Source organism: Oxyura jamaicensis, chromosome 10 (assembly GCF_011077185.1).
Source record: "Oxyura jamaicensis isolate SHBP4307 breed ruddy duck chromosome 10, BPBGC_Ojam_1.0, whole genome shotgun sequence".
Lineage (NCBI taxonomy): Eukaryota > Metazoa > Chordata > Aves > Anseriformes > Anatidae > Oxyura > Oxyura jamaicensis.
In genome coordinates, this window is record NC_048902.1 from 7,367,504 (window position 1) to 7,395,092 (window position 27,589).

The 27,589-nt window shown below is 39.8% G+C and overlaps 2 protein-coding genes across 2 annotated transcripts in view; one reads left to right on the forward strand and one right to left on the reverse strand.

Annotated features, from left to right (window-relative positions):
* Positions 1-8,402, reverse strand: part of CA12 (carbonic anhydrase 12) — a 25,886-nt gene extending 17,484 nt beyond the window's left edge. The window contains exons 1-2 of the mRNA XM_035335845.1: positions 8,049-8,402; positions 4,880-4,900 (exon numbers count right to left, since the gene is read on the reverse strand). Of these exons, the coding sequence (XP_035191736.1) occupies positions 4,880-4,900; positions 8,049-8,139 (112 nt within the window). The 5' untranslated portion in view covers positions 8,140-8,402. The remainder of the gene's footprint in view (positions 1-4,879; positions 4,901-8,048) is intronic.
* Positions 1-27,589, forward strand: part of USP3 (ubiquitin specific peptidase 3) — an 82,716-nt gene that overhangs the window by 11,688 nt on the left and 43,439 nt on the right. The window lies entirely within an intron of this gene.

Sequence of the window (27,589 nt, forward strand, 5' to 3'; positions counted from 1 at the left end):
TGGATCTCCTTGGATTAATTACGACTTTAATGAGGAAGTACTACTTTCTTTCAGGAAGAAAAGGACGGTCTTTCTTCAAACATTGCAGGTAAAGATAATTCATTAATGCCCAATGGGCATTAACTCTCCCTGGCAGCTTGCTTGTCACTGTGTGTTTCTCTAGCTTTGACTTCTTTTTGAAATTGAAGAGCCTTCTGTTAGTATACTTGTGTTCATCATGGAAGTACTTATAACATAGAGGACATAGGTTCTCTCTTCTCTTAAACTAAGTAGTTCCTTGATTATTTATTTATTTATTTATTTTGTTAGAAGGCTTATTTTCCAAACCTGGAATATTTGTTACTTTTTTGAAGTCTCTCCAATATGTTAACATCTTCCCTGAAATGTGGATGTCAGAATCTAATGTTAGATCAGGTCATCAGTGGTAAAGGAAGTTCAGATCTTCACTGAAGGAAAATCAACAGTCAGGATAACAGAGGGTCCATTCCCGCCCCCCCCCCCCCTTTTTTTTTTTTTACGTAAAAGAGATGTTTCCAAGGATATTGATAGTGGAGGTGAATTTAAAGTTCTAGAGTTCAAAGGACAACTTACTTCCTCCTTAAAGCTCTTTAATCAAGGCATATGTTAGCACATGACGTTGTTTGCAGTGTGGATACTCAGACTCAGTCAGTACTTTTCAGTATAAATAGGCTTTGATGTTGCTGTAACTTACATCTTTGACTCCACTGCCAATCACTTTAATTTCTTTCCTCTTTGATCTGTGTGATACTATCTTAAAGTTATTTGCAAATCATTTTAAAAGCTAATAAATGTTGTGCTGACACTATAGAAAACTGGATACTGTCTTCTAGATGTTTTGGGAGATCACTGATCCATCAAGATGAGCATAGATTCTATACTATGGAATATACGTACTCAAGGTTATTTCCCAGTAGAGTATATATCAGAACATACTGTGAAATTATAGTTTCTTGAGGTTGAAACTTGACGTGGCACTCAAATCTAATGCTTTCCAGAAAACTGAAACTACAGAAATGTCAGAAAAAAACTGAGAAGCCTTTGTTGTAATCAGACTCCAGTGATTTTAAAAGGCTTGGGTTTTCTATGCATTGATAAGGCAGTGGGTATCCAAGAAGACTTTAATATAATACAAAACATAGTTTTGGAGACTTGCTAATTAAATTAATAATTTTAAATTTATTTTTAATTTATGCATAACATAGAACCCTAGTCCCAGCCAATGGGAACCATGTAATGAAGTACCAACTGCAGTTTCTGTACTATGTTTGGATGAATCTAATGCCTGTAACAGTTGGCAGCAGTGTATGGGAATTTCCACACCAACATTAGCAGTTCAGAAGGGAAACAGTCTTTCCTGTAAAATGCTGTAGTTACTGCAGTCTTTATGTACCTTCATCTTTACTAGCTGTTATCCTTTCCTTGACATAATTCTGCAAATCTACCTACAGGCTCTAAGCTTCAGCAGTTTTTGCTTGTTTCACACTTCTGCTCAATTAAAAACAAAACAAAACTTTTTTGGTACAAAACCTTTTTTTTTTTTTAGAAATTCTGCCTTTTTGTCACATGGTCTTTCTAATTTTTGTGCTTCAAAACTCCTGTCTTAAAGAGCTGAGCTCACTGTAGCTTGGTTTTGCATATATGAAATCGTGATTTCCATGGTAGATAAACCCCACAGCTGGAAGACATTTCTCAGCTAGCTCTGTTGAAAATGAACGTTTGATTGTGAAGTATGTTTTCCTTGTTCTGTGCCAGCGTATTTAGAAAATATAGAAAAATTCAGTGGAAATCACTCTGTGTTCACAGAGGTTCTGATCAATACTGAATAAAGAATAGTATGTGGATGTGCTAAGATTGGCCTGTACTACAAGTTTCATAAGGTACTAACATAAGAAGCATTGCAAACATATCTTAATATTCAATTTCAAACTTTTGTGACAATAGTTATGACCAAGGGGAAGACCCAGGCATCTCAGATGATGTTTGCTGCCCTGAGGATCCTGTCAGCACTGTGCCAGCAGAGTGGTGACTGTGCCATGAGCCTGTCCAATCCAACCAATGCTAGTATGCAGCTGTTGGAGTGAGCAAATTAAAGTACGGAGCTGTCAGTATAGGTGGAAGTAGGACCCCTCCTGCTCCCACTGCTCCTGGTGCAGCTATGAATGCTCCCTGCTGTAGGGTACTTGCACGCTCAGGTTGTTCAAATCCAGCTTGTGCACTGCCTCCTTTTACATAAATTTCCAGGGCCACATTCCCTTACCACACTGTAAATAAACCTGAGCCTGTTTATGTCCTCATGGCTATTTTATAAAAGATGCCTGTAAATAAAGTAGTAGTCTCTGGATAGACATGGTGCCCAGCTGCACAGTGAGCTGGGTGAAATACCCTCAGTACCCACACTGCAGGCATCCATTTTATCATACCCTTTGACAACTGCTACCTTTCTGCATGCCTAAGCCTTTAGCCAGCTCCACAGCCCTAGCACTGGTAAGTGATACAGGACAGATGGTCCTTTAGGGACAACAGTGCTTGTGGGATTTGCGCTTTAGCTGACCAGAAAAATGAAGAAAATGGGTCTATGAGACACCAGTGTTACCAGCAGGGTTTTTGCTCTGATGATCAGTTAATGCTCATGTTGCTCAAGCTTCTCATGGGAGATCCAAGTTCTCATAATCTGCAGTGAATTAAGTAGTAAAATGCATTGGGTCAGTAACACAAGGAATGTCTTTAGTATTTTGCAGCCATGCAAAGCACTCTGCCCCTGTTTTCTGCCAGCTGGAAGCTGTACAGCTACAGTTGGCCCAGGGCTGAGTTAGTAGTGAAGGCTGAGAGTCTGGGCTCTGTGCCACAGTAACGTGACCACATGGTTTCCATTTCACGCACAGCACAGGCAGAGCTCAGTCATACCATTCTGTACATAGCCAGTATGTGTAGATCTTCCACATGCGTGTCTAGAGGGAAGCTTGTGAGGTAAAGGGATTGCCAACGGCTGTAGCTGTCTCTGCTAGTCCTCCATTGAAGTGCAATATGAGAAAATCTGTGAATGTTCTACTGCATTCACAAACACTGGCATTTCTGAAGGGAAAAGGATGCATCTTAGCACAGGTTCTCAGCACCACAATGAATTTAAGATAAAATATTTGACAACAATAAAACCAAAGAGTTTGTAAGTTTAATTAGCCTACTGTCTGTTAACAACAGTTCTTGTGTCTGTGTTGTAGCATGAGGTTGTCTGCTCCCATGCTAATGCACATTAGTAATTCTGCTGGTACTGTTCTTTAAAACTTCACTGTAAAACTAGTTTCCTCCCTTCTAGCTGCTTGTGCACTCCTAAGGAGTGATTATGGTTCTTTGATTTCATTCCACTCTGCTAACATTAAGGGAGAAAGCCAGAATCCAAAGAATTGAAGCTCAGCTCTCTAATTCCAGAAATTGGCACCAGAATTTCTCCTCTGCCCTTTACCTTGTACCTTTACCCTCATCTTGAGATCAGCCTGCACTGACTGTAATGGCTTGACTTCCTTTCTGTTCCTGTTGACTTAATTTTAGGGGGAGGCATTGCAAAGTGTTGCAAGGATAAAGGTAAATAGTAGAAGGTGAAGGCTGCCATAAAGAAACAAGGTCAGTGGAAGAGTATGAAGAAGAGGCTTCTTTCTGGCTTTGACTGCAGTCTGTTTTTCTCTGTGCAGAGCAATGTTCTACCTTTGCTTTTTTCCATATATATGACAAGAAGAATTCTGTACATTTAAATTGCTGTTTTGATTTTTTGAAGTTGTTGTTATATGTTTTTTTAGATAGATTTAAAAAGCAGTAGTTGAAGGAAAAAAATAAGAATCTCTTTTGTGAACCATCTCTCTATCCTGCAGTACATGTGAGAAATCAATCTGCAATGTGGAAGTACTTAGCAGGAACTCATGAATTTGGGCACTGAGAATAACATACTTTGAAAAATATACTGGTACCAAAATTCCCAGAAAGGGAGAAGTAGCTAATTTAAACCTGCGTTACCCTGGGAAGAAGGGCAGAACTACTTTGCTGGTAGTAAAAGAACTGTTGCTTTCCCTACTAACTGGCAGGGTTAGTTTCCCTTGCTTGCTGATGGCAAGGTGGAAAACCCAGGCATTTGTTATTCAAAGTATGCTAAGCCTTTTTGCTAAATGGGAATGTGAAATCTATGTACGTGTACTAGTGATTAGATCAATACCTGTAGACGTGCAACTGACAATTTTTGTTTTGCTTATGTGAAGTGAGTCAGGTAAACTGGAGCACAGCCAAAGGGAGTAGTTGGAAACAGCAAGTTAAATCTTGGGGTTGTCTTTGGACAGCACCAAAAGCTTCTCTGTGGGTATGTGGTGTATAAAACACAGCACTGAATGGGGAAATACTGGTCAGAGGATTTGTTCTCTTAGATCTCTAGGAAATTCTTCCTGAGCAGCCATCAGATCCTTCAGGTTTAGCATCTGACTTAAAGGACTAGTGTACAAAACAGCACTGCTTTCCCGAATATTATTTATTCTACTTTATTCACTTGAGGGCAGGGAGAGGTACACTCTTTGCAGAGCTAGGCTGAAACATGCTGCTGCTCTGTGGCAGATGGGGAAACAGAGGGCTCTGGGCAACCTCTGCAGTTGCCTGGCCTGTCTTAGCCTGCTGAGATTGCTGTCATTCAGCAAGGCAATGCAGAACCCAGTAACTGACTCTCAATCACCCAAATACTAAGCCTGATGGATGGATAAGGCAGATTCAAACCTGGGTAAAGATAGCAAAACTACTAGATTCTCACCAGAATAAATTTGGCACTTTCTCCTTAAAATAGGGAACATACCCATGACTTAGCATGCACAAATTAGTTAGTACTTACCAATATAAGACCATTTTGACCCTGTTTAAAAGACAAACAAAATATTAGTGTGAATATTTGAAATTGGGGTTACTCTGTAAATTAAAGAAAGAAATTGCCACTTAAACCCATGTACTGAAATATGCACTACTTTTATATGTCTTTCTAGTCTCAGATATTGAGCAAAATATAAAAGTTTTCAAGGGTTATGAACCCAACTCACTGAAATTACGACTAGAATAATACCTGTGATCCTACCCATAGGGTTTAACTCTCTTGTAGTCATGTAAATCCTGGACCCAAACTCTTGTCACTTTTCTTTTTTGAATAGCCACAGAATATATGTAGGCATCCCTGTTTCTTTTTTCTGGTTAGGTAAGTAAGGAACCTAAGTGATGTGTAGTTATCATCAAACCCCCAAGCCTAGCTGAGAAGTTTGAAAGACATGAGGGCTTTGCCAGGTGCTGCACTGAGATATCATGGACAGTCCTTTCTGCGCAGCTGATCTGGGATTTGCCAACTGAAACATACAGGAAATAGATGGACTTTGAAAAAAGGGGATGTGATAAATGAAACAACATAACTCAGGAGATCCTGGGGTTTCCAGTGAGTACTAAAATGATCAATGATCACTACTCATCCACTGCTTAAGGAGCTGAACTTGGAATAGTGTTTTTGCATGCCTTTTGAGATGTGAAAATTTCACTTATTTAAATGCTCTTTTAAATTTTATTATATTTTTTGTCCTGAAACCTTACTGTCATTCAGCTTGCTATGTAATTATAGGAGCTTGTCCTGACAGACCTGAACAATTGTGGTTATCAGGCAATGCAGATCCTTACTCACTGAAAATGTAACTTTACTTCTGCTTAGTAAACAGTTCTGAGTTATGAGTTTTGCAAACACTCAGTGTGCTTGTGTGTGTGTGTGCACATGCAGGCAGGAAATATTTATTCTTAGATGCACATCTGCTCAGTATGTGAGTCTTGGCTGCATTTGTTGTACTCTGCAGTGTACTCACAGACAGCTCTTCACCAAAGAACATGATGTGAAACGTTTGGGATTAATTTGTTGGGCTGTGCAAAGCTGCCTCATAGCTCTTTTGTACCAATGTGTGCTGGAAGCACTGAGCTCTGTGGTTCCAGTTTGTCAGACCATTGGGCTTGCTCTTTTATGCTGGAATTTTCAAAACGAGGTCTGTGTAATCATCCTGGCTGAAGTCCCCAGGTTCCTTGTGGAGGACAATTTGTTCCCTGTCTTAGATTACAGCATGAGAAACCTCATTCTCTTCCCCCCTTATGTCTGCAGGGGATTGCCTCTTACCAAGGGTTTTGGGGGTGCTTGTGTCCTGTGGTCAGCACGTTCTGTAGGTACCACTTACATAAAGATAGTAACCAACTGACAACACATTTTAGAAATCCCCACATCCTCATCTGAGCAGGGTTTGAATAAATGTCAGTTTAACTAAAACAGCTAGTCTCCACTCCTGCTCCTATTTCACATTAAAATGTGTATAAAATGTCAAAACTCTTTCTCTCCATATATATACATTACAATCTGGAACAACCTTAAACAATACATTTCAAAGATATTCAATATTTTGGGCTTTTGTGCAAAATAAAACAAAATAAATAAAAGCTTCAAATCTTTCACCAAATGGAATTTTCCTCAGCCTATGAGTGTCTTTGATATGTAATTCATTACAATTTTGCCTTTACTGATGAGCACAATAATAGCAACTAGTATCGGTAGGGCTAAGGAACATTTTGCACTTACTTCATCTAACTTAGATCAGGAGATGAACAGATCCCAGAGGGCAGAATCTTTGATTTTGTCTGAATGAAGATGTCAGAGCTGCAAAAGGAATTTGCTGCCATCCTCAGAGAGTGAGCAAGGTTGATAATAAAATTAGAATGAGGCAGTGTCACACAGTCTCCCAGATTTGGACAGAAGACTGATTCACATCTAGAAGGGTACTAACTATAAACAGCTCCATACCTGTGGGGGTTCTCCTGCTGCTTTGTTTGTGCTGGGATGAGTGCTGATGAATAATAACACAGTTACATGCCCATGCATGGCAGAGGAGGATCCTAGAGCCTATGCATCTGTGTTTCTCTGATCCGTATCCAGGGAACAAATAAGTTTTGAGTGACATGTGGGAGCTGGGAAAGGTTTTAGTTGTGATAATCTGTATCTTAATTGTGTCTCTGATTTGGGAGTATATCAAAAACAGGCAGATGTTGTAGCTCTTTCCATTTGTTGGTACTGGGTGTCTAATGCTAAACTAGGAGTTCTTCAGATTTCCCTTCAGGTTAAATCATCAGACATCTTTTCAACGCATCCTTTCACTTCCAAGCCTTCTCTATTGCCAGAGGCATCATGCTGGAAAGCACCAAGCTCCAGAAACCTATGCCCTTCAAGTGGGAGATTGTGCTAAAGAATATAGCATTTTTTCAGAGGAAATATACCTGAAATAACAAGCTGACCTGAAAAGTTTGAAATTCCACCCCCTGAGTAGCTCATGCTGAAAACCTGGCAAAATGCTTGTCCTGGCAGAGCTCCATAAAATCCTGACTGCTCTGGATTACATTTGAGTCTTCAGGATTTTCCTTTCATGAATATATGTGCTGAGTAAGTCCTCTCACACAGCCCTATATTATGATTCTCCCTCATATCCTATAATTACACTAGGGGGATTATAATCAGCTTGAATGGATGAAAATTAACTCCTAAAAAGAGAGCGAGGAGTGCTGACCTCCTGGTCTGTTTAAATATAAGACAATGAGGTCTAGTATGTGAGAAATGGGGCACTTCACAGGGATTGCATTCTTTTTGTCTGGTTTAAAAATAAATGGGGCAGAGGGAAAGATACCATGCTTCCACTAACTCAGGGAAAGGCCAGTCTCCACTTCATTTTATAAGAAACAAAAAGATAACAAGGCAAGGCATAATGAGCATGCAATAAGTCTGTAATACAAACTAAATCAGAAGACAGATTTATTTTTTCTTTAATTTCTCAGAATAGGTATTCTGATATAAAATAAGGACACTAGCTCCAAACTGCAGAATGCAACAATATACAAGTTACAGCATGCTACTGAAATAATATTTTTTAAAGCCTTAACTTTCTGTATACTTTAGCTGCCTAAAGTTAAGAGTGACGATAAAATAGAAAGCCAAAAGACTTTACCATTCAACGGCGCTGGTACTGAGAGTTGTATCTTCAGGAAGAAAATAAGCACCATAGCGAGTATGACTCTATTGAAGCTCTTGGCTGACATCTCAAGGAAAGACTTATAATATTCCAGCAGTTCACAGATTTCTCTGTACTCTGAAAAGACTCCCTTGTAAATATCTGGTAAACTGCAGAAAGCACATATAAAGAGTTTCTGCTAGTGACTTAATGCCCTTCTTTTCCTTGTCTCTCTCCCTCCTTTTATGTCTCCTTTTTATAAAGCTCCTCAGCCTCATCCCAAAACAAATGATGTAATCAGACCTGCCTCTAGGTCACAGCACCCTCAGAAAACTGATCACCTCCTTGATTACCCCAATTTTACTGAACTTCTGAGAGGACAGACTCCAGCACTTAGAAAGGAAATTTAAATGTGGAACTGCAGAAATTATTTAGCGGAGACACAAATGCTTAAAACACATGTCCTTTGCTTTTAGGGACCAAACCACAGTAGAGTTTTTTTTAGCCTATTTCAGAGTGGCTCCCTCAACTCCCATTTTTGGATCAGTGTGATTTTAGCATAAAGGGCCACTGTGAGGACTCGAAGGAGGGAAAGCCAATGGAGGGAAAGAGAGGTGAGGCTGTGTGGGGGACTGTTAATATCTCAGATGGACCATGGACACTTCCCAGGAGAAAATATCCAGCTTGTCAGGAAAGGATTTATGTATTTTTTTTTTTAAGCTGAAAGCTCTTGGAACTGAGGGAGCACGTGAAACAGGGAGAAATGAAAATTCATGAAGAAACAACCCCAGAGGCTGATGTTATGTTCAGGACATATATGGAGAGGGGTAGAGAGGAGAACAGGGTATAGGTGATGTCCTCCTCTGAAGGTGATTGAGGAATAACCTCTTAAACTGACTGTACCATGGGTCCTCCATCTGAGGAGGAGAAGGAGGGGTTGGATAGACTTAGTAGTTTCAGTTAAATACATTATTATTTATAACTGGTATTAACCACTTACAATATCCTAGTAGCAATCATACAGCATGTATTTTGATTGCTCAAACTCATTTTTCAGCATTTTTATTTATCAACTGCTGCTTAAATGCTTGGTATTCTTAGACTTACTCATTTTTTCCCACCATCATTCATGAGGCTGATACAGGGAAAGGAAAGCTGCCTGGAACATGGCTCAATTCTATCTAGATCCTAGGTAGGTACCTGTTGAAGAGCATGATTCTGGCATATTGGGACTATTTATCTGTAGCCCTACCCAACCCAGCCATGCAGAGGCAGGCTGCAGACTGCAGCAGCAAATGATGAATGGCTTGTGCTCTTTTAGAAAGTAGCTGTCTTTGAGTACAGGTCCTCTCTCATACTTATTCTTAGTATTTTGTAAATCTAGATTGTAATAGCTGATTCTGCTTGCTTTGTTTCAGCCAGAGGTAATCTAGAGGGACAGGGTGTGAGCTATAGTAAAAATTTTTACACAGCTTTATAATTGTCATTGCCCAAAAGAGAGGGATGTAATCTGTCTACTGTGTTTGTATAGAGGAGCATGCTGAGTCTATTGAGGTTTCTGTAGAAGAAATTGTTTTGTCACCAGCCTTACCATAACTGGCAACCTGTTTGACAAGCTGCTAAGGCTGATATCAGTAACAGTTGAAGATGACATCCTCTGCAAAATGACTCTTGTGTAGTAGGGTGTGGACTGAGCTATCTGCCAGACATATATCCCCTTCTTCCTCTTTTCTGCTCATGGTCTTGAAAACTCCGCTACACTGAAGTATGCTCTGAATCTTACCATCTCCCTCAGCTCTTTTTTTTACATCTTTACATTCTACACCTCTCTTGGCCCAGTTTCTGATGTAATTTGGCTTGACATCATCAGGAGGAATTCTGGGCAGTGCTCATGCTTTCAAGGCTAGCTGGGTAGAAAATGCTCTGCTTGCAAAATACAAGGCTTCCCCCCCCAAACAAGAAAACAAAAAAACTCCAACACCTCCCCTCCCTGAAACAGCTGACACAGTTTCCTGCTTGTATTCTATGCAAACCACACAAGGCTTGCCATTTGATTCTATCTTTATGAAATTTTAGGTTGCTAGTAGTTGGCTTTCATCTCAGTATCATTCCAAGGTGGAGACAGAGCAGGGCTGTCACAGATTGGTGGGGCTCATGAGAAGTTGCAGATTTGGATCTACACCTTCTCATGAGCCCTGCCACTCTGTGACGTGGCAACGTAAGCTACAACCACGTCAGCCCCCTGTTATGCCTGTTCAAGAGCTACATTTTTCATATGCCTTGGTGAAAATACAGTGTATGAACTGATCTCACTGCCGTTCATCTTCCTGAGTAAATTGGGTTAGCAAAATACTGATTGAGTTAGAACATGTACTTTCTTTGTTGTTTCTCAAGATTTGAGGCCACCAGGAATAGATGTAAATTTGTTTATTAAGCCAAACTCTGCTATCAGCAAACAGACACATTTCATAATGGCAGACTTGAGAATTTTGGAAAAAGAAATGAGGACAATTGCTTTGGCCTTGCTGGCATATTTTTGAGAACATCATCCAACACATATTTAGACAAAATTTAATTAGTTTTTTTCTTATCTTCACTGTCTAAAATTGTGGTTTTCCCATGGAATAAATGTTGTAAAGCCATTACTGTAAATAACATGTTATATCTTAAGGGTTTTTTTTTTTTTGCAAATTAATTCCTAAGGTGCCTTCCAGCATGGGAAAAGGTCATGTCATTCCAGTTATGCAGGAATCAACTGAAGAGTCATCAATTTTAGCAGGAAATCAGACTGGGAATATGGGCTTCCAGATATTCTTCAGGCAGTGTCAACACGTAAATTGATGAGTGGGATGATTCCAAAGCCCTGGAATTGTGGTATCTCTAGTCTTCAGGAACTGAATTCTGGTGTTGGTTGGTGGGACACAACCTGCTAGAAAGGAAGGAGCTGGAGACACAGGACAGCTGTGGGATAAGCTGTCTTGGAAAGCCGTAGTTTACTCAGATTAAATCATAGGCCTGTTTTCTGCCTTTTAAGTTTAAGTGCCTTAGTTTCCACTGTTGGACTTTTATGACTTGAATTCTATGGCTCAGCGTTGCACAGGCATGCACATATCTCTATGTGTTTCATTGTCACTCTTAAAAATGAAGCTAAAAACATCCCAGTGGGAGCAAAAAGGAATTTTAGTGGAAGTCCAAGAAATTCATTTTGAGTTGTGCATCTGTTTTCCAGTGACAAACCAATAGCCTGCAAAACCAGCAGATGTGTTGCTGTGTTCCAAACCTTTGGTCTTACTGGCATCAGACAAGTCTTCTGAAGGCATTTGGGAAGTGGAATCTGGGGGTAGTTGCTATGGCATCTCTGGAATTGAGTATTTAGTCTTCTTGGCTGTGCAATTAGCACTCACACCTTAGGAATCACTAGTTGAAGACAAAGAGATCCTAGAAAACTTGTACACGAGAGGGAGCCTTAAAAAAAGCAACTCATTAATAATATTATAATATTTTGGGTGTCTCAGAATAAGAATACAAAATAAATCTGTAATAAGACAACTCAGGGGTGATGGACGTGTCCACTTAATTGTTTTGGAAAGGATGTATGCAGATATTAAAAGCTGAAATTGTTACTAGGTAGCTAGCTATTAAATACAAATACAGAGTAATTCCTGATTGGCAGAGATCAACCTTTGAAGTGAACCTTGCCATATCAGATAAACTGGGGGGGACAGAAGATGACCTTCTTTTTCTTGGCAAAGGCATACATCCTGAGGCACAGTGAGTAAAGGTAGATTTTTTTCAACTGTGGTTTCATTTTCATTACATCAGCAAGCCTTGAAGGTAAGAACTAATCTTCTAAAAATCCTTCATATTGTGGATGAACAAAGACACTGGTTACTACAAGCCGCAGAGTTAAGGCAGGAATTCATAAATCCAATGCCCAACCCTCTGAATAATGTTGTACGTCTCTAAAATTCTCTGTATGTTAGTTTTCCTTCAGCCCTCCCCAAAATATTAGTCCTTATGGAATAAATGTCTGCTATGGCCGACGAGCCTAGTGAATTCAAGTTCAAGGTTTCTTGCTTGTATTGAAGTACCTGCTAAATGTGCTGGGAACTGTCAGATGGAGCAGGGCAACACTCCAGGATTTTGTGTATGAGAATATCAAGCAATACTGTGGGTGGCCACTTGCACAAACTCAGATCAATTTCCCCCAGCCATTTTTCTTTTCAAACTATCATTCTGCTTTATTCACTTCACTAAACTTAACCTCTTAGATTGTGTTAGGGCATTGGCTGGCACAGTCATTGATGAAATCTTCCACCCCTAGGCTGCAAGGTTTAACTTAGATATGGACATGTGAAATCAAGCTGTTGCTGCTCTGATGCCTTGGCAGAATACAAGGTGGCTTCTGCACAGTTCCTAATGGGCAGGAGTTTACATCAGTGATGCAGTAACAGGCATTAAACAGTATCTTTGGTCACCTTGTTCAGGAGGAAAAAAATGCTAAGCAGGCACAGGGTTCTTCCCTAGGGCTCTGACTTGTGTGAACACTTAAGCAGTCTGAGAGGATATTCCTGCAAACCAGAACATTTGCTCATGATTGTCATAGTTCATTTTCCTCCCTAAGCGCAGCTTATGGTGAGGGTCCAGGACCTACTATGGAATAGCTGACAAGGTAGTTAAAAGGCAAGGCAGAAAAGAAACAGGGAGTGACAGGAGGGGGAAAGCAAGACGAACCAAAAGCCAAATAAGGGAAAATGTCACACGTACATACAATAGATGTATTGCTTTGATGAATTCTTCAAATTGCTGCAGGCAAGATTAATCTCCCTTTTGCTAACAGTTTCTCTCCTAGGTTCCTTTCAGCATGATCTTTCCCACTCCAGGAGGGTTCAGGCAACATGATCACAAGCGATGCCTGCCAGGCTGCTCTCTCTGTTTATTCCAGTTTCCAGGGCAGTCTGACATCTTTCCTGGGTGTTAACCACTCACTTAGTTTTCATTATGTTAACTAAACATAAAGGTGAATTCGATGAGGCATGCAAACATCAGCAACAATTTGATGGGGCATGCAAACATGAGCTTGTGTAGGAATAAAGATAAATTACTGAGACTGTCTAGCTCAATAGCAATGGATGATTTTGTATTTCAAAGGACATAGTCCATGAAGTGGAGCCTGCTGGAAGGTATTAAATCTTAATTTACTTTTGGAATTCACTGCACAAGACAAGTATTAAAAACATACTTAGGTTCTTGCCATTCTATACACCCTTGCATTTTACAGTGAGGTCATTTGTACTGTCCATTTTTTCCTCTGATTATTATTACTCTATGCTGTATGAATAACAAATTGCTGGCCAACTAGAGGATTAGAATGCTCCCTTTTATGCTCCTTTCCTCAGATCAGAGGGAATAGATACACAACATATTGTAGGCCTGAAGTGGGGATTTGGCTTGCTGGGCTGTAATGTCTTAGGGTTGTACTATGATCTGGCAAAACTGGCCAAAGGGGGATTGTTCCAGTGTAAGACAATCTGCAAACTGGGCAAACTTGGCTGAGAGGAGGGTATTACTGCATCAAGCTTTATACAGGTGTGTAGGCATAATATATAAAAATGTAGGCCAGTCAGTTCTTCAGCCTGTGGCCTGGAGTAGCAACTACCAGGCAGTACACGATGCTGTGCTTACCATAAATTGCTTATGGTGATTTCCATTCTCATAAGCTGTGCTCAGAACAAGGCTATTACCATTGTCTTGCTCTGCAACAAAAGCTACACATTGGAGATTTCTTTTAATATAACTTTTATCCCAGGCTTTTTCTTGCATACACAGTGGCATTCTGATGTTTGCACAACTGAGAAGAAAGTTCCAGGTTTTATATGAGGTCACTTTTTGCTGATTTGCATGTGCTTCTTGACTTTGTGTTATGTCCATCTCCTCAACTGCAGTATGTACCATTAGCTGTTTGGCTGTTTTTCTCTTTCAATCAGGCTTCCCATATAAGCTCTCTAAAGATGTAAGAGTACAGCTCTGTCCTTAGTTTTGATTTCTAAACAATATGCAACTCTTCAAGTTTCTGTTTGTATGGCAGTCCATTCAGGTCACAGCTGTCAGGGGAGCAATTAACCACTTCTCATATCTACCTATTTTTCAATCTTCATGTCAATGGTCCACCAGCACAGCAAATGCTGCTCAGGCTCCTTGTGTTATCTCACGCTGAGCAATAGGTTGAACAGGATCTGACCTACCTAGCAGGACATAATAGGGCTCTTGGATTGGCAGCAATTTAATTTCAAAGAGAAGACCAGTCTGAAAGCTCCTAACTGGCACAAAAGTGCAGTCCAGTAGAGAGGAAAGGCTGTAGAAATGTATCCTCTTTATGAACCACAGCAGAGTCCTTTACTGCCCAGCTTTATGTCTCAGCTTTAGCAAATTGTTCGCTCAAATTGCAAGATTTCACTATATATATATATATATTTATTACACTTTTTTATTACGTGGCTACATTTTTTTTAATGAAGTTAAATCTCCTCATAAATTGAGAACTTCATTCACAATCTAAGACTTGCCATTTCCTCACCTGAAAAGATACCATATCGAGATGGCATGCAAACTGTTTCTTGAAGAAAGTGGGAGCTTCTAAACTCGCTGAGTCTCAGGTGTTTCACCACAGAACAGGACAACTGACTGGAATGCCATAATTCAAGAATGTACTTCTAGGGGTTCAGATTTAGAGCCTGTCTTCCATGAAGTCAGGTCTCAAACAGATTTAAAAGAGGATGTAAGATCATGTCAAGCATGGTACTAAAACTCCCTCTGAGTGCATATATTGGTTTGTTCAGAATAAGTTTTCAGAAGGATTCATTTCTCATGAATTGCTGGGTTAAATTCATCCTATTACAGTAAAACACACTGCTAAATAGCTTGGTCTCAGGTCTCAGCTGTTGGGAAAACTTAACTTGTGTTTGAACAGTAGACTAAACTATGATGCTTAGAATAGGTTAAGCAGCACCCTTAAAAGAAACAGACTGAATGCTGTATTTACAGTGGCTGTAACTATAACCAGTTAGAAATATGTCTAATCTTGGCGTGTATGTGAGTCAAAAGCTGAAATATACTGCCAGTTAGTTTCAAGGCATTACATTCGGTTTCTGAGAAAAAAGCATGTTGAGTATCTACACAGAGAGATCTTACATGTGGAGTGTATGTGCAATTAATAAGAAACTGGGTGTATACAAAGGTAAGCATTAACCTTTTTGATGCTGACAGATAATAAGAATTAACAGAGTTTATTAGTCACTTATGTTTAGGTAAATCTAAAAAGATAGGGATGAATTAGGCATGCAGCTGATAATGATAATTTTCAGAGGAGTGTGAGGCTGGGGATGACCGTTTAGTTTCCCTTTTTGGGAAGAAAAAAAAAAAAAAAAAAAAAAGAAAAAAACAGAAAATCTTTTCAATATTCAACTCATCTTTACCTTATGGCTGGGGGCAGACAGGAAGGGAACACACCCCACTGTACATCTCCTCTGTTTTTCCAGCCTGATGAGTGGAGATGCATGAATTTGCATCTTGTTTTGGTCTTAGGCTCAAAGCACTATATCCCCTGAGAAAGTATATTGTGGTATTGACTGAGCCGTAATGTTTGGGCATAAAAAGGAGAATATTTCTTTGTGATTTTGTTCTGAATCATAAAAAATGGGTTTGCAAGGCAGATAGAGGAGATATATTAAATGTATGCCTCTTCACCTAATGAGTTTATATAGATAATGGCATTAACCCTGTAGAGAAAGATTCCTCACATTTTTTTCATGATTGTCTTTGATTTGTCAGCTTGCTGTGGGTTTCACTTTATCAAGGACTCAGGTCTTTTCCCATTATTAGAGCAAAGCAGTGAGGACCTGTCATTGAATGGGGAAATTGAGAAGAAGTAATGACTATATGAATGACATGTAGCACAAATTTGTGTCTAAAATAGGCTCTAACAAAGTTCCTTGTCACCTGCCAGGATGGAGACCTCTGATACCACATGAAAAGCACAAATGGTATCCTACATTATTACAGGTTACCTAGTAAAGTTGTGTGAAATAATAAAAGAATCTCAAAGGCAAACCCTTTTCTGTGGTCACTGCTGTGACTAACAGGGTTTCTCCATACTCTTCTAAAAACATGCTGAGGGTTTGCTTGTGTGGGGGGGTTGAGAAATGGTCCCTGCAAGGTGGCAACAGACCAGAAACAATTTCCAGTGAAGGGTTCCAGCAAACCCAAAATATGAATTCATGGTCCTCTCAGGTGGGCTTTATATAACAACTAAATAATAGGTATACACTTATGAGTCACTATATTTGTCCCGTCTGCACACACTGGAAGCCCAAAGGTCTGGTTAAAAAAAGACTCACACTTGTTTGCATGAGCAGAAGCAGAGTACAGAAAAGTGAGGCGTTCTACTAAAGCTGGAACACAGCATTCTCCTGGCTTCGTGCTCCTGGATTCTGCCAGAAAGACTCCTCAGAATAGCAGGATCATTTCTGTTGCTGGCCACACCATCAGTGTCTCTTCTCTGTCTGCTTCAATCACCACACATGGTCATGGTGTTGGTTCAAGAGCTGATCAAATTAAATGTGAGACACCTACAGAGGAGCCAGACAAATGTCTTGCTGTAGGAAAGACAGAGGCATTTGGATATGTATTGTCAGTTCTGGCCTTGCCTAGGTGCTGTTCTAGCAGGGTGGGAGAAGGGAGGGAGCTGGACTGGGGGGCCAGGAGCCTCCGTGATGGATTTCAGTTTCTGACTATATGACTGACTTCCCTGAGCTTAATTTCTGTCCCTGCACCTTGGTAAACATCTGTAGATGCTGCATACTTTCCACACGGCAGACAGTCAGACTAATATAGCAGTACGAACAGGGAGGTTTGGAAAAATGTCCTCACTGCTCTGTTGCCTCCTTCCACTGGTGCAATTGTGCACTTTGTTCTAAGCACAGGACTTCACCATAAGTTGATGGTGCTGCACACAGGATGAATGCAAACACCCAGTGTTGCCACTTCCCTACCTTCACTGACACAAGAGGGCTGGTGAGAGTTGGACTGCAAGTCCTTAAATTTCTTTTGGAGTGTCTGTGTGGCTGAGAGATGTTATATGCTCATTAACTTCCAAGCAACTCTCTAGTTCTCCTTCTGCTAGAAAACAAAAACAAATAACTTTGCCAAGTTGGCTTGTGACTGGAAAAAAAAAAAAAAAGAAAGAAAAAAAAGAAAGAAAAACAAACCCCAAAACTCAATTTACAGCTTTTTCCAAAATATCTTTAAGCTGTCTAGAGTGACTCACTGACGTCTGCTGCACATCAAGAGATCTAAAGGTATATTTTAAAATAAAACTAGCAAGATGAATATTAACTCTTCCTGAGCCTCAGCTCCAAATGTATTTATGGCTTAGTGTTCTGAGTTGAGACTGTTCTAAATCAACAGGAGAACCTATGCTTAAGCTACTACAGGATGATTAAAATAGCCATCTCCTCATGTTAGGCTTGCAGAGTCATCTCTGCTGGTGCAGAAACTCAAAGCAGGCTGTGCTCCAAGCAGTATTTTATTAGCTTTGGAGACATAAAAAGCTTTCTTGGTTTGTCTTGCTGGTAAACACTTTGCCAGTCATGTGTGGGCCTTAAAAGCCAATGTGAAAGAAGCCAGTGTTTCAGTTTTCCAGAAATGTAAATCTCTTAATAATGGCTGCACAGGCCAGGGAGTTAGGGGTGGTGGAAGGACATGGGGCCAGTTCTTTGCATGAGGGCATGAAAAGTGGGTGTGTTTTAAATGAAGTTTACTCAGCTTATATTTTAATAATGTGTTCCATAATCTTTAAAAATATTAACTGTCCTCCAGTAATGTCAGGATTCCGCTTCTGGCCCTTACTCCCTTGGGGAAGTCAGTGCACCAGTAGTGCAGCTGGGGCTTGAAGCCTCCCTACAAGGGGATTCTTTATGCAGTCCCTCAGACATGAGGCTCGTGGTGTTCTCCCAGCCATCTTGTGTCCAGAGCTGTAACACACTATTTCATACATGGCAATAAGCAGATTATCATAGCAAATAGTACCTTATTGGCTACGGGAGGACCAGCATAACCCAGCGCTGCAGATTGTAAGCATTCTTGAATAGCCTCTGTTATTACAGAACTGTGGACTGCTGCAAACTGTTTGCTTACAGAAGTGCTGCTGGGAATGGGAATGACTGACAGGCAATGCATGAAGAGTTTTTCCACATTAAATGCACAAGTCTTTCCAGATGATGGATCGGATTGATTTTTAATTTCACTTTTAACTTCATTCCTTAATTTCAACCCTTAGTGATGCATCTTGACAATCCCAGAAAACTTGCAGCCAGCTAAGTAAGCATAACCTCAAATTGCTAGAACTCTGAAATGCTTGTGGGTCTCTGGGCTTAGAACCATTTGCAAAAAAATATAAGCAGCACGTGCCAACAACACAGGCAGAAAGTACTCAGTGCACGTACTTGCAGGAAAATGTCAAGTCTGCAGATAGTCCTGAGTCTTGCTGTCCTTGTACGTCACTATACTGTGGTTTCATATTCCTAATGATTTTACAGGGTCATCAAGCATATCTGTTCATTTTCCCACATTTTAAAGTGATGTACCTGTTGTCTTCCTCCACTTGAAATTTCAGGGCTGACTCTAGCTATTAGTAAAATGGCTGCCTGCAATAGCAGCCTGCTGGCAGCAGAAATGCCTGTGGCACAACTCTAGGCAAGCAGTCTGGTCATGGCTGTAGCTGGCTTTCAGAGAGAAGGGACTGGGATGGATATGGCAAGGTTTGGAGTCAGACTGATCAGCAGCACAGCAACTGAAGTTGCTGTTTTTATTTTTTTCTTCCCTTTCTATCTTCATGGGTGGAATGACTCCGTCCCAACCTTTTATCCTAGGAATGGATATCCTAGGAATGTAGCCTGTGCAGATGAGAAGCTGTAATGAGAAGTTGGGCTTGTTAGCCTCTGTTTCTGTAGGGAAAGACTGAGCTTTACCTTCATGCAGAAATACTGACAGCAATGATGTAAAGTTTAAGCCTTCACTCTGGGAACACAATCGATGATTACTTGCCATGCTTATGAGAATCTAAATGCTGTGGCTATTTAGATCAGCTTTTTGATTTACTACAGCTGCTACATTTACCCACCAAAAGAAAAGTAGCTTACATTTGGCAAGCATGTCTTGGTTATTCTGTACTTCAAAGCTCTGGCCTTTCTGTACCTGAAAGATGTGGAGCTTGCTGTTTTCCCTTGGGTTTGCTTGAAATGGAGCTAAATAAGACAAAGATGAACTGGGTGTCCTGAACTAAAACCCCTTTTTGAACTACCCTACACACCACACAGTCATTTCTTGGGCTTGGATAGTCATGTTTACAAGAGTAAAATCTCATTATGCTCTAATTACAGGCCTACCATTATGCTCCAAATACAAGCCTCTACCTACCTTAAGTACCTTGCTTAGGGTAGAGACAGTACAGCAACCAAGTTTTGCATTGCTGAAACTTCAGTAATTTTTAGGAAATGATGGAACATCCAAAATGATTTTCTACTGAAACAATAACAATTTAATTAAAGGGTCACTATTATGAGATCCCTGAATCATTTTTTCCAGCTGTTTGCTACTTCACAAAACTGCGCTAATGTGTAGTGATAGATAGTCATCTATTTTTAGTCTGTTATACGTTGCTTACATGTTTGAATCATGGGCAGTCATTCAAACGAAATATGGAATGATCTTGATAGGGATATGCGAGTCTTTGAAGACATTGAAATGTAGTTATGTAGATGCTGATTAACTATCCATTTGTGACTAGAGATGAGGCAACAAGGGACTGCAAAATGCAGCAGGTCTTACCAAGCTTACTCATCTACTGGCTGGAACATCTATTCTGGTCACCGCTATGAAAGCACACTTTTAACAAAGGGAAATCATACTAATGAAAGGTTTTACTGCAGCTATGTGTCACCTTAGATTCTTTTAGACACACAGATCTCAGAACATACAGAAATGCACATTAACTTGGTACAGTGTCACAGTGAATTGGGGATGCTTGTATTATGTGAGCATGGATGAGTTGCTAAGCATTTCCTGGGGGAGTGCCAATAAATCTTTTTTCATGGTGCATCATAAATTCTTGACCACAGAGGCACTGCAGAAATCAGTCTTGGTAAATTTGAGAGTCTAGCAGGTAGAGGCAAAGTAATATAGACTTGCAGCTATTCTTAAATAATTGCTGTAGCTATATTGAATTGGATAGGGCTTTGAGTGAAAGAAATAATAGGCATTGCAGATTTAAAATTCTTTAAAATGTCTTCAAACAGTTTTCTTGAATTTGATTTGTATCACCAAAGTAACTTCCTGGTCCTCCTGCAAAATGCCATGATTTTAAATGATTAAAAATATAATTGGGTCTTGACTTTGTTTAGTGTGAAACAAGTCAAAATCCCAGGAAAAGAAGCTTGTTTAATATGGTAAAAAGAAGGTCTGAATCTAGTCTACAACTTAGCTGCATCTCTGTTCTTCAAAGTTCAGGGCTATCTGTGTCAGCAGTTCATAGACTCCCTTTGGTTACAGCACTGGACAGCACAGTTACATTTTGCTATACTGAGAAAATCAGCTTAGTGTTTGTTGCTGAGCAAGACTGCTTTCAAAGATCTTATATTGCTTGTAGGGGATCTCCATGGCTTCTTGTTTCAGAACAAGCTGGATATCTCCCTCCCACTGTATTTTATCATCTCAGTTTCAAGCTCCAGCTAGAGCAGAAAAATTTCAGAGCACCTTGTTCAGTCCTTGAGTTAGCAGATTTCAAGCAAAGGGAGTGATGGTCTCCTTTTCATGATTCAAATTGCTGTTCATCATTGTGAATAACCGATCCTGATAACATGATAAAAAAATAATATGTTCCTAGTGACATGGCAAGAAAATTCACATTTCCCTGGTCTAATTTTATCCGAAACAGGATAAAATGCTGCCATTTGGGGACTAACATAAGTCTCATTCAACCCAGTTATCAGTGATGTGTATGCACTGTCTGCGTACAATGGCAAGGTTTTGCCAGAGAAACTTCGCTTTTGAGTCATATAGCTTCAGAATCTAAATGCTCTGAGCCAGTGGTACTTTCTCTGTTAATATTTACAGCATTTTGTAGACAATAATGTAAAACTAAAATCCAGTACATGCCCAGTACAGTACAAAGAACAGTGTGCTGAAAAATTCTTTGAACAAAACTAGAATCATGTCTGTGCAACAGAGAGGTGGGATGCCCTTGTAGCTTACAGCAAACAGAGAAGCAAAAATAGCTTGTGTAGTATTTTGACTGTCAACAATCTTGTTTAATGTAGAATGAAAAGTACCACGGTTTGTGTACAGTTAGAGTTCACAAACATGATACTTTTACTGTAGTAATGTTCTACATGGAAATAACAGATGTTAGAGGTGAAAAAAGTCATATTAATTCATCCAGTTTATCCTGGGACCTTCCCTTCAGACCATTTTTAAGTGTTTGGGATGGGACTTCAGCAATTACTTCTTTCACAACACTTTCTTTAATAGTTCTTTTCACAGACAAATAGATTTCACATTATGTTTCCTGAGATTTATCTAAAGTAATATAATTCTGCACCATCCCGTTACCTTCCCAACCCTGCCATGATCTTCAGAGAAATGTTTCTTTTAATTTTGTGGTTTCATTTTAGTCTATTTTCTTTATATTTGTTAACAAGCTAATCTTGGTAGTGAAATTCAAAACGTTTATGTTATCTTCATGCTTAGTGTTTGTGGCATAGAAACTTCTATGGTTTTGCCCCATGTGACATAAAAAACAGTACCAGTGAGTTTTAGGTTCTGGAATTATTCAAGTGCTTTTGAACAGTTTTCTCTTCTTTGATCAAATGGATTGGCTGGTCCTAGCTACCACATTTTCCTGTCAGATAGGTTTTCTTTCAAAAGCATGCTTGGGAGAACTCAGTTCTTCTCTACACTTTTTTTTTTCTCTGACACATAATGTAAACTGAGTTGCGTATTTTTTTAGATATACACATAGTTATCTCATTTGCCTAAAATTAGTGTGTAAGCCTTGCTCAGTTGTGATAAAGAGAAATTAAATGCATTGTCTGTGAAGTATTCTGTTTTGATTAAGATAGGATGAAATAAAACCTGATGATCTTAAAAATAGCTTAAGATGAGTACAGAATCACAAGGTTATTTTCGAGACTGCATTTGGAAATAATATAATATAAAGTTTACATAACTGATTACAGTAGAAGCTAGGAAACCTGAAGGCCAGTGACATCAAAGAAGCTGGATGTCACCAGAGTGCACTTGCATTATTGAACAGACTCTGGAGGACAATTAATGAGGCTGGTGTTGAAAGCTGCCAGGCATGAGAACTTCCATGCGTTTGTTGAAGGCATTAATTGAAAATAACCCCTTTTCTATACAAAAGTTAAGAAACACTGTGGAGAATTTTAAAGCAACTAAGTTCATTTATGTCATATTTTTTTACATCTTTCTTGGTTTGTTAAAAAAAAAAAAAACTCAAACCCACCACCACATAGATTAATCACATTCACCTTTATTTATACCTTGCAGTGGGCTCAAGCCACGCCAGTGCAGACAAAGCTAAGTTTGGATCAAAGGTAAAACATTGCCTTTGTTCAATAGGATGCCTCTGGAGTCCTTGGAAAAATGATGTAAAATTAACATAAGCTCTCAGAAATCAAAGCACTAGAAGATCACCTGACTATCAGTTATTTTTATTCTGGTAAAAAGACTACAGCTCTTTGCTTGTTTGTTGCACTGCTCTCTTTTCCTCCTACTACCACTCTCTTTTCTGGAGCTACAGCTCCAGAACACAATGAACCAGAGCCATATTCTAAGGATTTCAACCCCCTCATCTGAGAGATGAAGTTGTAACAGGCTTCCCACTTTTTGCATTCACACTTAGCATTCACTGTTGTAAGCTGCAAGATTATGTTGGAGGCACTGTTTGCCTCCTGCAGAGGAGTGTCCATTTTATCATCTCAAAGTACCCTTTCCAAAATGTCCACTAGCGACTGGATTTTGCAGGCATGTTCAGCAAAGGGAAAATCAGATCTCGTATACCAGGTCTCATGGGTTACCACGTTGTTGTGTTGTTGTGAAGGCTCAGAAAGTGCCCCATCTCTTTGGGCAAACATAAAGGACTTTTTTTTTTTTTTTTTTTTTTTTTTTCTGATTGTTGTAGCACATTGACAAACTAACCCCTTCACCCACTTTGACTCATTTGCTTAATGGAGAGGAAAGCAACCTTTTAATGTCATTTGAAAGAAACACATAAAGGCAGATTGTGGGCTAGCCCCAGTTCAAGTCACTAGAATTGCTCCAGTGTGTGCTGTCTGGGGAATCTGACCAGTAGTTCTGCTTGTCTGAAGGAACCTCCTTCTGGAGAAGCATGTGTACATGTACAATGTATACATGAATATACATATATGTATGTGTATGTACCTACACAGTCCAGACCACATGGATCCTGTTGATAGTATGCAGTTTCTTTGGCAAGTTTCTTTCTTTTCTGTGCGTTTTAGGAAAAATAACTGACCTGTAGGTATACATACTTCAATTGGGCTTCAGAGAAAAACAATCTTCTGCTCCAATGCAATCTGTATCAGCCTAATTCAATTATACTGCTATAGTAAACGTTATTCCCCACAAGAAACGACTCATTCAGAAATGAGGGTTCCCTCCTCAGCACTGGAGAGAACCATTAATCCTACGGAAGCAGAAGTTCAGGTAATTTCTTCCAGTGATGGTGCTGAATGAAGATCCCTTCTGTTCTGTAGCAAGACCTGGTACTTTTTCCACAATATTTTGTGCCACACTGCCCCCTCAAGGTATGTGCGCAGAAGTGGTGTGGACGTGCTTCAAAGGGAGTCATCCCTGTCTCTTTATGCGCTTTAATCTTATGTTCCAAATATTGTTACAGATGCTCACTCTGGATATTTGCCTAGTTTTAACATTTTTGTCTTTCATCTATGGCAGCCCTGCCTTTTTTGAGAAAAAATCCTTAACTGTGTAAAGGGACTCACTTGTGGTGTTATGATCAAATGCTGAAAAAGTGCATGACCTTTATTTTCATTTTTTTTCATTGCATGTGTGGGCAATGGAAATAGATCTGTTAATGCGACAACATGCTGCCAGAAATGTGTTTGTGGTATTTCTTGTGCTGTGGTTTACAGATGCAGCTAAGCTTCTGTCTACTGCACAGATGGCATACATTCCTTAGTGCTGCTAGGCCAGCCTTTAGTAAACGTTTTATTAAACTAAGACCCAGTATTATGACCTCCCCATATCCTGATGCTTTCAACTTATCTTTTCCAGGCCAATTGTCTGCCTTAGAGTTGCAGCCACACTGAGTAAAGAATTCATTTCCTTAGGTTTCTGTATTGTCCCCATTGCTGTCACCATATCTTAATGTTTCACTTGTACACCTTGGGGAATATAGGGAACTATATGCTAATTGGATCTGATACACAGAGAGGTGCAAGTGCAATCTATCATGGTTCTACTAGGTCTGGATGTGCACGTAGTGTTTTCAGAGTGCTTACTGCTTTATGTGTTCAGTGCCAGAGGTCTGCTAATATCTTTTTCAGATGAGTGTTCAATGCACCTGCCAATCTCATTCCATATGTGCTGAGTTTACCACTTAGAAAAGAAGAAGCATGCGGGAGGACAAGATATTAGTTCTATATTTATGCATTTAGTCTAGAAATTTTAGCTGGATGTCTAGCCTTGGAGTGAGGAAGACTAACTTGTAGTGTCATACAAGAATTTTCTGGCAAAGACAAATTATAATTCTTCAGGTTAGCATTCATTCCACTCCTCCTGTGTCCTCCTTTCTCCATTCCGTGCACTCCAGTTTCTACACCAAACAAGGAAGTCATCCAAGGCAACGATCTGCTTCACTTGATTCACTGTGTGATGTCCATCTAGTGATCTTGAAAGAAGACAAGCTCACATGGAAATCTGTGCTATTGTATCATTAGACCATATCATAGTACATCCGCAGGTTAATAATTTCAAATATTTAAGACCAAAGATTTTGTTCCTGAGAAGTACTGCAGAATTAAAGAACCCTCCAGGCAAACTTACCCACTGTAAATAGTAGATATACACGCAGGATACAATTTAGGGCCAAATTTATCAGTTGCTCTCAGATGGAGCCTATAGCATAGGTGAATGTCTACATATATCCCACAAGAGGAGACTGTGTGGAATTTCTCTCTAGCAGTAGAGTTGATAATGTAAATTTCTAATTTATAATGCTGATTCACAGACCCCTGTTATGCAGTGATTTGCACCCCTTATAAGCATGCCTGTAGGAATTATCTTAACTATCATCTAAATTAGTCTGCTCTGAGGAAGGATGGGAGCAAGAGATGGGACTCAAGTTCCAAATCAAGTGGTTTGTTCTCAAGGACTCTCATTGAAAAAGCAAACTGAAAAGGAAAATTATACCCGGAGCTTCTACTTAAGTTTTCCTTGGCATCAGAAAAACGTGGGCTACCCCATTTGCCATAGGCATGGCAACTAAAATGAAGAAACATGCAAATGTTTGGGCAAAATTACACTGTTTAAGGTGCTTCACTGTAAGGTCGTCAACCAGCAAATGAAAGGAGGAATAAAGCTCCATTATTGTCTTGCAAAGGAACAAGGTGTCACAGCATGTATGGTTTTGGCTCCTAAGTGTGAATGATAGACTTGGAAGATGAAGGGCTTATCTTGCTAAATTGACACCTTCTTATTTAGAGAAGTTATAACTTAGGTGTCTTTCATTCCAGGAAGTGCTGTGCTTAGCAGTGCTATGCAGCCCTTGCTGACCTCCCTGCAGTTCCAAGCACCTTTTGTTCTTTTGTTACAGGGATCTTAATAATTCCACAGCAGGGGAGAAATGAGATTTTTCTTTGTGCATAGTATTGCAAGCTGAATAGTCACATCTTACAGTAAATGTAATGGAGATGGTGAAAGACCTATTAAATTAAACCAAAGCCATGTTTTTTTCTTTGAGAAATTTGCAGCTTTCTGGAGTAAAAGAGGAATTCTTAGAGCAAGCAGTCTGTTGTGCCTGAATCTCCAGACATTTTTGAGAATGTTTCTCTTCCATAGTTCCCCATGTCTGTTGGTTTTGCTACAGTGGATCACGCCTTTTCATATTCATCTTGTCTGAAAGATCCTATTAGCTACTTTTTCAGAAATGGTAACATTCTTGCACAGGTACCCCATTCAGTCTGTTACTCTAAGTCCACTGTGTCCTTGGGGAAACAAGATTAAATGTAAGGCCACACAGGGGCCCCTTCCTCTTGACTCTTAACTCTTACTTTGTCGTGGCCCAGAATAAGAGACGGGCAATGTGCAGATGTAGTTCCCTTTCCTCAGGACAACAGAAGGGAGCAGTTTTCTACCTGGCTTAGAGAACATGACTAACGTTATTGCTACCTCATGTCAAAAGTGGGGTTGCCCATGTCTACAGAAGACTATTGGGATCTTTCCAATTTGGCATAGGCCTGCCTTCAAGTGTATGCTTGCTGGATCTTTTATGATGGCACAATACAGCAGTGCAAGGCACTAGGTGTCTAGGGAGAAACCTGCAAAAAATGAAGCCCCAGCAAAAGGAAAACATGGCCTTCTTATATTCAGCACGGGCAGGAAAAGAGGATCTTTTATGCCTTGCCAGAAGACATTTCCAACATGGCGACACAAGAACTGTTGTAATACAATGTGTTGTAGCTCTACTGATTTTAATACACTGACTTTCGTGGAGCTGTCAATAATTCCTGCAGGCAGAGGTCCAACTCCAGTGCCCACGCAAGGCTGTACTGTTCCTTTGAGCCAGACCCTGCTTCTGTTTACTTACACAAGGAGCAGGTTTTCCTTTCCAGGTGTATCAACCCTAAAAACATGAAGGGGAGTGCTAAACTGGAAGTAGATCATTACAAGTATTTAACCATGTTTATTGTACTGTATTTAATCCTTATTAACCAGGTCCTTACTTCTGGAAGACTAAATACCCTGCTAACATCATCCACACAGTGAGCTAAGAACCGCCTGCTTTGGTTAAACTCTGCTTGCACAATACTACAGACAGAAGGCCAAGTCCTGCTGCTACCGAGGGAAAAACGAGCAGGCCAGATCCAGCTGAGGTTTTTCTCTTGGTTTGCCTGTGGGGAGGGGTGGGGCACGACAAGAGCATTCAACACATGCCTTGTTTGGGAAAGAAAGAAAGCAACTACAGGCAATCTGCTTTAATTTAACACGTGTCTTCTTTATACAGACTGGAGAAAAAAACAGAGGGCAGAAAAGAATCAAAAGGTACATAAATATGCTAACCATTTCTTGGTCTTTGAGCTTATGTAAGTAATTCAGATGTATATCAAAGTTGTGTTATATGCATTTTTAAATCTGTCCTTCTCCCACTTCTTTTTTTGCTCTACTCATGCCTTATTGATTAGGAAAATATACAAATACATGCT